The sequence below is a fragment of the Plecotus auritus genome (genome assembly GCF_963455305.1).
Source record: "Plecotus auritus genome assembly, chromosome: 5".
NCBI lineage: Eukaryota > Metazoa > Chordata > Mammalia > Chiroptera > Vespertilionidae > Plecotus > Plecotus auritus.
This window is the reverse complement of record NC_137776.1, coordinates 38,800,731-38,814,812: the sequence shown is the minus strand read 5'-3', so window position 1 is coordinate 38,814,812 and position 14,082 is coordinate 38,800,731. Positions and strand designations below refer to the sequence as shown.

The 14,082-nt window shown below is 47.9% G+C and overlaps 1 protein-coding gene across 7 annotated transcripts in view; it reads right to left on the bottom strand.

Annotated features, from left to right (window-relative positions):
- Window positions 1-14,082, bottom strand: part of FARP2 (FERM, ARH/RhoGEF and pleckstrin domain protein 2) — a 111,149-nt gene that overhangs the window by 756 nt on the left and 96,311 nt on the right. For 3 of the 7 annotated variants that reach the window (XM_080669809.1, XM_080669812.1, XM_080669815.1), the window contains 9 exons: window positions 13,028-13,158; window positions 12,473-12,541; window positions 11,824-11,913; window positions 3,119-3,139; window positions 2,826-2,908; window positions 1,893-2,011; window positions 1,519-1,682; window positions 499-606; window positions 140-291 (listed from right to left, as the gene is read on the bottom strand). In XM_080669809.1, coding sequence (XP_080525935.1) covers window positions 140-291; window positions 499-606; window positions 1,519-1,682; window positions 1,893-2,011; window positions 2,826-2,908; window positions 3,119-3,139; window positions 11,824-11,913; window positions 12,473-12,541; window positions 13,028-13,158 — 937 coding nt within the window. Of the gene's footprint in view, window positions 1-139; window positions 292-498; window positions 607-1,518; window positions 1,683-1,892; window positions 2,012-2,825; window positions 2,909-3,118; window positions 3,140-11,805; window positions 11,914-12,472; window positions 12,542-13,027; window positions 13,159-14,082 lie in introns of all 7 variants that reach the window. The other 4 variants (XM_080669810.1, XM_080669813.1, XM_080669811.1 and 1 more) reach the window with 2 other exon arrangements.

Below are 14,082 nucleotides of genomic sequence, written 5' to 3'. Positions count from 1 at the left end.
CCAAGATGTGGAGTTAATGGGACAAGACAAGGGCCAGTGAAAACCCAGGAAGCCGTGTGCAGCCCTTTCTTCCCAGCACCAGGAACTTGCCTCCAGCCCCCAGTGGGAGCAGGAGAACCAGGCAGTCCACCGCAGTTACCTCCCAAACGTGTACTTGCTCTCGGCCCGGAAGAAGTAAACGTGAGATTTGAACTGCAGCTTGAAGACATGCTCCTTGTGGATGCCATCAGCCTCCCTGGGGACACTCACACTGTAGCCCAGCAGCGGGAGGCTGGCCAGGGGATAGTCATCCTAGAAGGCAGCATGGTTCCATGGGCATTCCCCAGCCACCTCTCCTCTCCACCCACCTCCCCTCCTGTGGCAGTAGGCTCACACAGACCCACAGGCCGAGAGGCCCTGGGGGAGGGTAAGGAGATTCTGAAGTGAGAGACAAGGGCATGGTGGGCCCTCCTCTAGCACCATGGGCAGGCTACCCTGGGCCCTGGTAAGCACCCTTACCTGATGTGTTTTGTAGAAGAACAAGCAGAAATTGGTGAAGACCACCCAGAGCTTCTGCCAGCCATTACTGTTTTTGAACTTTCTTAGCAGATACCCTGAAAGCTGGTTCTAAAAGGAAAAAGCAAAAGTGCTTTAGTTAAGGTCCCAAGACCACAGCCCATCAGAGCAATCACCCTCCTGGCTCCATCCTCTTGGGATCTCCTGGGAGCAGGTGTGCTCCCCAAGAATACAGCCAGTTCCCCCCCACACACACACACCTACAATCCTCACAAATGCCCTGGCACCAAGGGAGGATGCTGTAATAGACCATGTGCAGCCAAGTCTAGAAGGTTCTTTCACATGCTGGGTGAGGGCAGGGATGTAACCCTAGCCCAAGCAGGTGTCCACTGGGCAGCTTTAGGACTGAGCCGCTCTTGTGCTGAGATAAGTTGGGAGCCCTGGCCTAGGGCAGACCCCTCTCTGCAGTGCCCCCTCCTTTTGCACCTCCCACCCTCCTGCTGGTACCACACTTCTTTCCTGTAACCTCACCATGAGGGACACAGGTTCTGAGCACATCTGTGGCCTTTACCACCCAAGCAGGCACCCACAGGATAGCACAGATGGCTGAGCTGCTCAAGCTCAGGGGACACTTCTGTTCACAGGTGCCCCTTGAGAGGTGTGTGTGTGGGGGTGCTCCTGATGGAGGTGGAAGCAGCGACTCCTAGTGACAGGCCCTTTTGAGAGCACTCTGGAGACACCAGTTTCCCTGTTCTTCCCAGCACACGGGGCTCTGAGTTTTTTCCTCACTGGGTTGGTCAAGTCCTGAGGATGACTCTGAGGGTGACTGTCACTCCACAGCTCTGGCAAAAACCCTGGGCTGCTGTGCCTGAGGGGACTTTTCCAAGCCAATTTCTTGCCCAAAGAGAGAGCAGGAGGCAGCTCACCATGGCCTGGCCCAGTCCTGCCGCCTGGGATCCCCAGGGTCCCTTACCCCCAGCAAGCACAAGCTGAGAGGGTGCTTGTGCCAGTTATACCTCATACCTCAACGGCTGCGCTGTGGTCGGCTCTGGAGACACTGGTGTTCCGGTACCAGCACACGTGCACCGTGGTGTTGGCCCGGTGCTGGCCCTGCCCCTCCGAGGAGCTGTGGGTACCATGTGCATCATCTTCTGACTCCTGCTCCAGAGAGGCTTCATCGGAGGGTCCTGGGGGAGAAATCGGCATCTGCTCAGAGGGGATAGGACCACCCTGGCGAATGGAGCCCTGAGAGCAAGGGAGCTATCCCTTTGTGCCCAGGCCAAGAGCAAAGCCCACCCTTCTACCTGGAACTTGAGCACGTGGGCTTAGTGGGCAGAACATGAACGAGGAAACAATTTATAGGAAAGCTTCCTCCGTGAGGGGTTCTCAGAACTCACTGCGGGGAGGAATGCACACTGCGCTGCCCGGCAGAGCCAGGGTCGTGTTGCCACTGCTCTTTGCCGCTTCAATGGCATTGTTCAGGTCATGCATCCACTTCTCCTTTTCCAGCCGAGTGCTGTGGGGAGAGGGAGGAGCGGGAGGGAGGGCTGAGGCTCAGAGCCGGCCCTCAGGGCCTGCACAATCTCTCAGAGGGGACAGGAGGTCGGGATGCCTGTGTCAAGGGTTCAAAGGATGGTCGGGAATGCTGCTGGTGGCCTAGCCTGCATCCCTCTGTGGGCTGCCAGGGGCAGGAGGAGGGAGGGCAGCACCTTTGTGTGGACTGGAGTTCTCTACAGTGTAGTTTGTTCCTAAAATAAGCTTTTTAAAGTCTCAGATACAAGATTGGTTGCTTCCTGGATCATTTCCTGGTGGGAGCTAGTGGATGCCTGCCCGAGAGAAGGATAAACTGTCAGGAGTCACTTGGCTCCTCCATGGGAGGGACAGCACAGCTTGGTGTTGACAGAGGTCCGGCTGCCCCTCCTTTGTTGATCTGATGTGGAATAGGGGAAAGTGGCCCATCAGCCTCGCTGCACAGCTAGGGGCTAGGATGCAGGTGAGGAGGGGCCCCAGCCTGGCCGCCCTGTCCTCCCACTAACCCGCTGGCACTGTGCTTTAACTTTAGTGTGCCAAAGAGCTTGTGCCCCTGGAGACCGATAGTCTTCGCAGGCCTATTCTTGTCAAGGGCTATGAACCTGAGGTGCGGGAAGCAGCTTGGCAGTGCCATGGCCAGTCTGTGGGGATGTTCTCTGGCTCCCCACCACTGGATAAGCAGTGCTCAAGGGGCACACATCACTCCTAACCGTGGGAATGACTGTCATCACTCATGGCAGGAAAGCCCCTACTCCTGGGATCTCAGGGCCCACTGGGATACAGATGTGAAAGGCTCTTACCTGGCTGCCACCACGATTGTTTTTTGAGCTGCATAAATAGTAAAACAGTGTGGAACAGACCACTCACTCTTGCTTTCTTCTACCTGTGGGTGGGAGAAGGGGTAGAAGTCTGGGCCAGGAGCAGGGCTGGCTGACACAAGCTTGAAGCATAACACAGGCGATGTGAAAATTCTGTGCTGTCCAAGTCTACGCTGACTCTACAAGGGGCTATGGGAGGCATAAGGGGTCCCCACACCATGGCACCTGCCACCCAGGTGGGTAAGCTGTGGGCCACAGGGCACCCAACTACTCACCGGTGGGTCCAGTACTATTAGCTGAAAATCAAGCACAGGAGAAAGTGTTGAGCATTATCATTATTAAATAGGGAGTTGGACAATTCATTTTATAAACTTGGTACCAAAACCTAACAAAGTTAGATTAAAAAAACCTATACAGAGTAATCTCAGTTATAAATGACTAAATGAAATAACTTAAAAATAAAATATTCCTAGTCAAGCCTAAAAGCAGACAAATTATCCTGTGGCCAAGTAAGGTTGTTCTAGGAATGCAAGGATGGTTTGGCATTAGGAGGTGATAATAGCAATAACTTTGTCACAACATCAAAGGGAAAATAGTGATCATTTCTCTAAATGCTCAAAAGAACTTTGCTAAAGTCCATCATGTTATTTCTGATATTTCTTAGAATCAGAAAGAAACTTAACATGATAAAGGTTCTCTTTCTCAAGCCAAGAGTTATCATCCTTCCCTAGGTTCAGCCAAGTTACAGATCACCCCATAGAACAGACAGCTTCCCTGTGCAGGGCCTCAGGATGCCAACCACGGAGCCTTACATTGGACATAAAAAAATCTAAAATTAACATGAGCAATGACCAGTAGCAGAAGGTTGTCAAGATGTTAGTATTCCCCCAAATTAATATGTAATTTTAAAGTTAATTGCCATATATCACTTCCATCAACAACAGACCGTATATATGACAGTGGTCCTATGAGATTATAATAGAACTGAAAAATTCTTATCACCTAGCGGTTATAATGTCCTAGCACAGTGGTTGGCAAACTCATTAGTCAACAGAGTGGCAAACTGCGGCTCACGAGCTGCATGTGGCTCGTGAGCCGCAGTTTGCCGACCACTGTCCTAGCACAACACATTACTCATGAGTTTGTGGTGATACTGGTGTAAACAAACCTGCCACCAGTCATATAAAAGTATAGTAATATAGTTATGTATAGTATGTAATACTTAATAAACTACTATGTCACTGGTTTATGTATTTAATATACCATAATTTTCATCATTGTTTTACAGTGTACTCTATGATTAAAAAGCAGTTTATTATAAAACAGCTGTGTTACATCGGCGGCACTCTCTTATATCTTGTGTTTACCGTGTCTCTTGATGTCATCATTTTCTCTTGTGCTTGATTTAAAATCGTGTTTTATAAATTGAGGGTAGCCTCAGTGTACAGGGTTTATAAAGTCTACTGTTGTGTGCAGTGATGTCCCAGACCCTCACGTTCACTCACTACCCACTGACTCCCCCAGAGCAACTTGCAGTCCTATAATCTCCATTCATGGTAAGTGCTCTATTCAGGTATACCATTTTTTATATTTTTTTCCACTTTTATTTTTTATACCATATTTTTATAGTATCTTTTCTATGTTTAGATACACAAATAACATGGTGTTACAGTTGCCTACAGTATTCAATACAGTAACATGCTGTGTAGGCTATAGCCCAAGAGCAATAGCCGTATCACACAGCCGACATGTGTAGTGGGCTGTACCACTTAAGTTTGTGCAGGTGTGCTCTGATATTCACATGACAAAATCACAGCATGACACATTTCCGAAACATATATCCCCATCATTATGTGGCATATGACGGCAAAACAATTTCAAGAGAAATCTCAATGGTGTTTTTTGAATGAATCTGTCTAAATTATTAAAAAATTTACTGGAAGAATTAAATATGTAAGAATAGCAAAAAATTTTTTTAAAAAGGAGGACAAATGAGGGATGAAGACAGTAACTGTAACATATAACACCACAAATTAGAAGAGTGTGGACTGATGAGAAACACACAAAATGCCCAGAAAGAGCCCAAGTGTGAAAACAAGGGCTGTTTATATGGTCAAGGCAGCCTTTGAAATCAGAATATGAAGGGTCCAATGAGTAAGGGGAAAACTGATTATATGGGCAGAAAATGAGTCCCAATCTAATAACAGCCAATGAAATATTTTAGGAAGATTAATTGAATGAGAAAAATGAAACCATAAATGTACCAGGAAACAAGAGGTCCCCACACCATGGCACAAGGTGCCAATATAATCTTGGCATGGGAGGGACTTTTTGAGCCCACACCAAGGACAGAAACCCTAAAGGAAAAGATGGCAGATCTGACTACAGAGTCTTAAGTTCACTCCCTCAGCAAGAATGTGCCACAGACTGTTCTAGGAATAAGACAAACACAATCCCTGTCCAGATGGCTTTCAATTCTACAAGGTAAAACCAAACTGCAGGCAAAATAAAAAGGAGTTACTAGCTGGGGAAAGCTTTTCTGACGTGAGGGTTGGCTGGCCTCTTTATAACTGTCACAAAAGTGCATGAGAAGCTAACATCATGGAGACCAGAGTGATAGACATGAATGCCTCCTAACGGGAGTGCCAGGAGACAAGGACCCAGCCAGCCTCGCTGACGTCTCAGGGCTGCTCCACTCACCAAACGGGAAAAGATGAGGGTGAACCCCCAGTGCTCCCCAGGGCCGTGCAGATGGTGAAGCCTCAGATGTGCTCAGCGGGATGGTCCACGGGTGCAAGTGCTCCGACAGCCACGGAGCAGCAACACTCACACTGGAAATGGCACACGGCGTCCAAACCACGCCTTTTGGGATTTATCTCAAGGATGTGGTTGAGGTGTAGAGAGGCACACAATGGTGCTATTTCTAATTCTGAAATGCTAGATGTAGCTGGAATGTGCAGTATAGCTAATCAGTCAAGTCAACAGGCCGGCTCCCCACTGTGCATTCATCTCTCATCTCCACTTGACGAGGTGGTGGAAGCAGAGAGGACACAAGAGCACGTTCATGATGCATTGCTAAGCAAAACCAGTGCAGGCCACAAAACAGCTTGTAAAAGTGAGTCCACTGTGGCAGCAAAATGCCTCGATCTACATGTGAAGCTGGAAGGGCCTTTTGCAAAAGGCCAACTTCTTTTTTTTTTTTTTATTTTATTTTATTTTTTTTATTTTTATTTTTTCAAATTTTTATTAAGGTATTATATGTGTACATATCTTACCATTGCCCCCCACCCCCACCCCACTCCCATACATGCCCTCACCCCCCAATGTTTTGCATCCGTTGGTTACTCTTATATACATGCATATAAGTCCTTCAGTTGATCTCTTATTTCCCCCACCTCTCCCTAACCTTACCACTGTAATTTGACAGTCTGTTTGATGCTTTACTGCCTCTGTAACTATCTTTTTGTTCATCAGTTTATAATGTTTTTCATTATCCCCAAATGAGTGGGATCATGTGGTATTTTTCTTTCATTGACTGGCTTATTTCACTTAGCATAATGTTCTCTAATTCCATCCAAGTGCCTACAAATGGTAGTAATTCCTTCTTTTTTACGGCAGCATAGTATTCCATTGTGTAGATGTACCATAGTTTTCTGATCCAGTCATCTGCTGATGGGCACCTAGGCTGTTTCCAAATCTTAGCTATTGTAAATTGTGCTGCTATGAACATAGGGGTGCATATATCCTTTCTGATTGGTGTTTCTGGTTTCTTAGGATATATTCCTAGGAGTGGGATTACTGGGTCAAATGGGAGTTCCATTTTCAGTTTTTTGAGGAAACTCCATACTGTTCTCCACAGTGGCTGCACCAGTCTGCATTCCCACCAGCAGTGCACGAGGGTTCCTTTTTCTCCGCATCCTCGCCAACACTTGTCGTTTGTTGATTTGTTGATGATAGCCATTCTGACAGGTGTGAGATGGTATCGCATTGTTGTTTTGATTTGCATCTCTCGGATAATTAGTGACTTTGAGCATGTTTTCATGTGTCTCTTGGCCTTCCTTCTGTCTTCTTTCGAAAAGCTTCTATTTAGGTCCGTTGCCCATTTTTTTATTGGATCATTTATCTTCCTTTTATTAAGTTGTATAAGCTGCCTGTAGATGTTGGAAATTAAACCTTTATCAGTGATACCATTTGCAAATATGTTCTCCCATACAGTGGGGTTTCTTGTTGTTTTGTTGATGGTTTCTTTTGCTGTGCAAAAGCTTTTTATTTTGATGTAGTCCCATTTGTTTATTTTCTGTTTGGCTTCCATTGCCCTAGGGGCAGTATCACTGAAAAAGTTCTTTTGGCAAATGTCTGAGATTTTGCTGCCTGTGGATTCCTCTAGTATTTTTATGGTTTCCCGTCTTATATTTAAGTCCTGTACCCATTTTGAGTTTATTTTTGTGTATGGTGTAAGTTGGTGATCTAGTTTCATTTTTTTGCATGTATCTGTCCAATTTTCCCAACACCATTTATTAAAGAGACTGTCTTGACTCCATTGTATGCTCATGCCTCCTTTGTCAAATATTAAGTGCGCATATTGGTTTGGGTCGATATCTGGATTCTCTATTCTGTTCCATTGATCTATATGTCTGTTCTTGTGCCAGTACCAGGCTGTTTTGATGACAGTGGCTTTGTAATACAGCTTGAAATCTGGTATTGAGATCCCTCCTACTTTATTCTTCTTTCTCAGGATTGCTGTGGCTATTCGGGGTCTTTTTTTATTCCAGATGAATTTTTGGAGAGTTCTTTCTAGGTCTGTGAAATACGCCGTTGGTATTTTAATGGGGAGTGCATTGAATCTATAGATTGCTTTGGGTAGTATGGACATTTTAATGATGTTGATTCTCCCAATCCATGAACATGGTATGTTCTTCCATCTGTTTACATCTTCCTCTATCTCTTTTTTCAGTGTCCTGTAGTTTTCCGCATATAGGTCTTTTACCTCCTTGGTTAGGTTTATTCCTAAGTATCTTAATTTTTTTGGTGCGATGGAAAATGGGATTGCTTTTTTAGTCTCTCTTTCTGTAAGTTCATTGTTGGTGTATAGAAATGCCATAGATTTCTTGGTGTTAATTTTGTATCCTGCTACATTGCCGAATTCATTTATTAAGTCTGTTAGTTTTTTGATGGAGTCTTTCGGGTTTTTTATGTACAATATCATGTCATCTGCAAATAAGGACAGCTTTACTTCTTCTTTTCCAATTTGGATGCCTTTTATTTCTTCTTCTTGTCTAATTGCAGTGGCTAATACTTCCAGTACTATGTCAAACAGGAGTGGTGAGAGTGGGCATCCCTGTCTTGTTCCTGTTCTTAGGGGAAATGGTTTTAGTTTTTGCCCATTGAGTATGATGTTAGCTGTGGGTTTATCATATATAGCTTTTATGATGTTGAGGTATGATCCTTCTATTCCCACCTTGTTGAGAGTTTTTATCAAGAAAGGGTGTTGGGCCAAAACCGGTTTGGCTCAGTGGATAGAGCGTCAGCCTGCGGACTGAAGGGTCCCGGGTTCGATTCCGGTCAAGGGCATGTAACTTGGTTGCGGGCACATCCCCAGTGGGAGGTGTGCAAGAGGCAGCTGATCGATGTTTCTCTCTCATCGATGTTTCTGACTATCTATCCCTCTTCCTTCCTCTCTGTAAAAAACCAATAAAATATATTTAAAAAAAAAAAAAAAAAAAAAAAAAAAAAAAAAAAAGAAAGGGTGTTGGATTTTGTCAAATGCTTTTTCTGCATCAATTGATATGACTATGTGATTTTTATCTCTCAATTTGTTTATGTGATGTATCACATTTATTGATTTGCGGATATTGAACCATCCTTGCATTCCTGGGATAAACCCTACTTGGTCATGGTGTATGATCTTTCTGATGTACTGCTGGATCCTATTTGCTAGATTAGACTTGCCAAATTGCAATAGCCTCTGTGCTCAGCTTGGATGGGGTGGAGTCTCAGTCTTGGCTTCCCATCAGCCTTGCCCTTGCTAGCACGTGTGTGCCTTCAGTCCTCTGCCTTCCCGGCTCCCGATTCTCCGCCCGAGAGTCCAGACTCCCCCCACAAGAGCGTGGGTCTCCAGGGGCTCGCCTGGAACTGGGGTTCACTGCAGTCAGAACTGGGGCTCACTTCAGTCAGAACTGGTGTTCGGTGCCGTCAGGAGCCTCTCACTCCCTTCCGCTAGGGAAAGCCTGTGGCAGCCCCCGCAGCCTTTGTGCGCACTGGCGCGAGCGGACTTTCAGTCTTCCGCCTTCCCCGGCTCCCGAGTCTCCGCCCGAGAGTCCAGACTCCCCCCACAAGAGCGTGGGTCTCCAGGGGCTCGCCTGGAACTGGGGTTCACTGCAGTCAGAACTGGGGCTCACTTCAGTCAGAACTGGTGTTCGGTGCCGTCAGGAGCCTCTCACTCCCTTCCGCTAGGGAAAGCCTGTGGCAGCCCCCGCAGCCTTTGTGCGCACTGGCGCGAGCGGACTTTCAGTCTTCCGCCTTCCCCGGCTCCCGAGTCTCCGCCCGAGAGTCCAGACTCCCCCCACAAGAGCGTGGGTCCCCGGGGGCTCGCCTGGAACTGGGGTTCACTGCAGTCAGAACTGGGGCTCACTTCAGTCAGAACTGGGGTTTTGTGCCGTCAGGAGCCTCTCACTCCCTTCCGCTAGGGAAAGCCTGCGGCAGCCCCTGCAGCCTTTGTGCGCACTGGCGCGAGCGGACTTTCAGTCTTCCGCCTTCCCCGGCTCCCGAGTCTCCGCCCAAGAGTCCAGACTCCCCCCACAAGAGCGTGGGTCCCCGGGGGCTCGCCTGGAACTGGGGTTCACTGCAGTCAGAACTGGGGTTCAATGCGGTCGGGGGGCTCTCTTCCCCCTTCCGCCAGAGAAAGCCAGCCAGGCACTCTGCCGCCCTTCCTCTCTGTGCGCACAAAGACCCTTTGCCGTACCTCCAATTCTCTGTGAGCTTTTCTCCTTCCTTCTAGTTGTAGAATTTTCACTCAGTCAGCTTTCCTGCGGTTCTGGATGGTGTCCGTTCTGTCTTTTAGTTGTAGTTTTGAAATTGTTGTGCGAGGCAGCAGTTTAGGTGTTTACCTATGCCGCCATCTTGGTTTCTCCCAAAAGGCCAACTTCTTATTGCTGGGTGGGAAAATTGTGACTGATTTTCATTTTATATTTTCAGTTATTTTTTTCTATAATGAAAGTATAATTATGAAAACAGAGGGGGTCTGCTTCCAGTAATGGCAGGTGAGCGCTTTCAAACTGATCCTCCTTGCTGAGAGTGGAGAAGCTTGGAGGACCCTGAGGGCCGGGAAAGGCAAGACACCCTAGAAGAAGACGGGGTGCGTGCAGGACTGCTCTGAGCTGCAGAAATCGAGACAGCAGGCCAGGCACGACAGAGCAAGGCATGATCGGATCCACCCACGGACACCTGGAGGGGAGGCCTGGCTGGGGGGCCTCAGGGAGAGATACTCGCTGTAGTCAGATGCTCTGGATCCATGGCACCTCTGAATGTGGCCTCCTATCTTTACCATTCCTAAACGTGGGTTCCAGGCTGAGTGCACACTTACACGGAGGGCAAATGAAGGTCTCTCATCAGGCCATAGAAAGCACTGACCACAAAGGAGGCGGCTAACAACTGGATTACATTAAAATGAAGAATTTCTGTTCATCAGAATTACAAGTGTCATGTTGCAGCTGTGACAGTGGGGATGGGGACATGCTGGACAGAGTGCTCCCAGACCAGCAGGATCCCTAACAAAAGAGTGGAAACAGAGGTGAAAGGGCAAAGGGCAAGCTGGATGCCACACAAGAGACTACTGCAGGGACCTCACACGGGACTCAGAGGAAAGAAGCCAGGCGCCAGCTCACTGGGAGCTTCTCCAGCCCATAGCTTCCCCATCAGTGGTAGCGTGTTTTTTATTTTTAACTAGAGGCCCGGTGCACTGGGTGGGTGGGGGGGGCGTGTCCCTCAGCCTGGCCTGCATTCTCTCCAATCAGGGACATCCCTCTCACAATCCGGGACCTCTGGCTCCTAACTGCTCGCCTGCCTGCCGGCCTGGCTGCCCCCCAACTGCTCCCGTGCTGGCCTGGTTGCCCCCTAACTGTCCGGAAGGAAGTCAGACATCCAGAAGATATCCAGTCATCCAGTCACCCAGTCTAATTAGCATATTACCATTTTATTAGTATAGATCAGTGGTCGGCAAACTGCGGCTCGGGAGCCACATGCGGCTTGCGAGCCGTGGTTTGCCGCTCTGTTGACTAATGAGTTTGCCGACCACTGGTATAGATAATCCTCACCCAAGGATACCAAGGATATATTTTAGAGAGAGGAAGAGGTGTGTGGGGGAGAGAGATACATCAACTGGTTGCCTCCTATACACACCCTGATCGGGGATTGAACGCGCAACCTAGGTATGTGTCCTGACTGAGAATTGAACCCACAACCTTCTGGTGTATGGGACAACGCTCCAACCAACTGAGCCACCTGGCCAGGGCATATATGACTGTATTAAAGCAGTGTGTGTGTGTGTGAGAGAGAGAGAGAGAGAGAGAGAGAGAGAGAGAGAGAGAGAGAGGTAACTAATGATGCCATGCAGGACCAAAATTGTCAATATAAAAGAGATACAAATCGAAAAAGTAGAAACGCTACAGTCTTAAGATGTGGTGGTTTGGTTTTGTCTTTCAAAACCTATGTCAGCTCCCACCCCTCTAGCAGCAAAGTGGCCCCAGCGTCTGCCTGGGGTCTTTCATTGCACCTCCCACTCTGGGGGTGGCAGGTGGACAAGGTGAGTTGGGGGCTTGTCCTGCAGGTGCTGGTGGTGGTCCCAGGGTTGAGTCTGGAGGGGCTGCAGGGGCAGCTGTTTGAGCACCAAAAACAATAACCACAACAGATAGAAACAGACCAACAGGTGCTTTAAGGTAGCCAGTTGAATCCCAAATACCACAACCGGTTCCTCAGCACTCACCAGCATGCCATGAAGCGGAAGGAGGCCCCGGATCCGGAAGTGGCTGCTTCCCGAGACACCTCTGCTTGTGTACAGCAACATATCTGAGAACTGAGCCAGGCAGCTTTAGATAAATCATTTAAAAAACAAGTAACAGGGTTTTAACTGTCATATAAACTTCAACTCTAAGAGCTCTGTGGTGTTATTAAGTCTATTCAGCTTGCTGGAGATTTCTGGTGCAAAAGCGATTTTTATTTCATTCATACAATTGTTTTTGACTAGAAGTAACTAGTAACCACACAAACCAGCAGACGTCCTTGGCCCAGTCACCCCTCATACAGGATGCTGAGGTCTGGATCTAACTGGATGTGAGGAAGAAGCGGATGACAGGAAAGCTGGTGGCAGCAGGGACTGGCTGGGAGGGCCTCAGCTCCCAGAGTCAAAGCCGGAGAGCAAGACCCTGCGAGCTGGCAGCTCAGCAGGACAGACACCCCTGCAGCCACAGGCATGTGAATTTTCTATGCGCTGGCTTTGCTCATCCACAGAATCAGGACGGCAGCTGGCCTGGAGTATATTCTGTGACCCTCACTTGGCTCCCGACTTTGAGGCTGCCCATCTGGCCCAACGCACTGGCATAGTCCCCTAACACAACTGCTGCCCATCCACCTACCAGAAAGAACATTCTCTGCTGCAGGCCCTTCCTGGTGAGCTTGTGAAGGCAGCCCTCACGGATGAACTCCTGAAAGACAGCAATGAGGTCTGCATTGTGTGGGCCCACAGCTGCCTCAGCAGACAGCACGCTGGCGGGGCCGGGGCCTGGCTGATGTCACCATGTGTGCTTCTCTGAGCCCTTGGATGAGTCCCTCACAGCCCCATCTAGCCCTTCACCGGTGCCCTCCTGCCCAGATGTTCAAGGACCTTCCGCACCTTTCTGCCTTCCTCCTTCCTCTCTGCTCCTCATGGTCACCCGGGGCCTGTCTGGGTGCCAATTAACTCAGTCTCCAAACCACCTTACAGCAGGCTGGCTACACTAGGCTGTCATATAAAGCAAAGAGTATTGCTCTTATTAAGAACTGGAAAGTTCAGCCACAGAGATGAAGCCATGAGTTCCACATTGAGGAAAACTGAGTTGCACACGTTGAAAGGGTGAATTCTGTGGTATGTGAATTATATCTCAACCAAAACAATGAAGTAACCAACTCAAAAACCTTTTTGAGTCACTGACCCTGCCTGGAGCGATGAGGTTCTCTATGCCAACCAAGTCCCGCTGCAGCTCTGTCAGCTTCTGGAGGTTCTCCAGTCGGACGAGGCTGTGTTGTAGTATGGAGGTCACTTCCGTGATGACATTGAGGGCATCTGTGTGAAGAGACCCCTCAATACAGGCACCCAGGCAGGTGGGCCAGGGGTGGCACAGACACCCTGTTCCCCCGCTAACACCACTTTGTGACAGGAACTGGAATTTTATTTTTTTAAATCCTCACCCAAGGACATGCTTCTATCAATTTCAGATGAGAGAGGAAGGGAGAAGGAGAGAAACACGGATGTGAGAGTGAAACATCCATCAATTGCTCCCATACTTACCCTGACTGGGGATTGAACTTGAAACCTGGGTATGTACCCTGACTGGTAATCAAACCAGTGACCTTTTGGTGTATGGGAAGATGCTCCAACCAGCTGAGATACAGTGGCCAGGGTAGAACTAGCATTTTATTTATTTTTTATTAAAAATATTTTTATTGATTTCAGAGAGGAAGGAAAGAGAGAGAGAGATAGAAACATCAATGCTGAGAGAGAATCATTGGTCAGCTTCTTTCTACACGCCCCCTACTAGGGATCGAGCTTGCAACCCAGACATGTGCCCTGACCAGAATCGAACTGCAACCTCCTGGTCATAGGTCAACGCTCAACCACTGAGCCATGCCAGCTGGGCCAGAACTGGCATTTTAAAAAGCAGTTTTAATTCAAGGAACATTCTACTCAAACTCCACCCATAGCCAAGGCATAAGTGCACGTCCCTGCAGATGAATCAAAACTTGAATTTGTTCAGCCCAAACTACTGACTAGCCAACACTCAGATGTGGTCAAGAGAAAGAACAGTCTTTCCTTGTAAATAACTAATGTTATAGGCAAAGCAGTATTTGTTCTTTAGGGAAAATCATTTACTGTAGTTTAAAGTCTAAATAATTTGTACCTTCAAAGTATTTGTAATTTTCTCCTTGAAGGGAGGTGCAGATGCTAATCTTATAGTTTAAGCCAAGTTATGAAAATTTAGAATCAGGA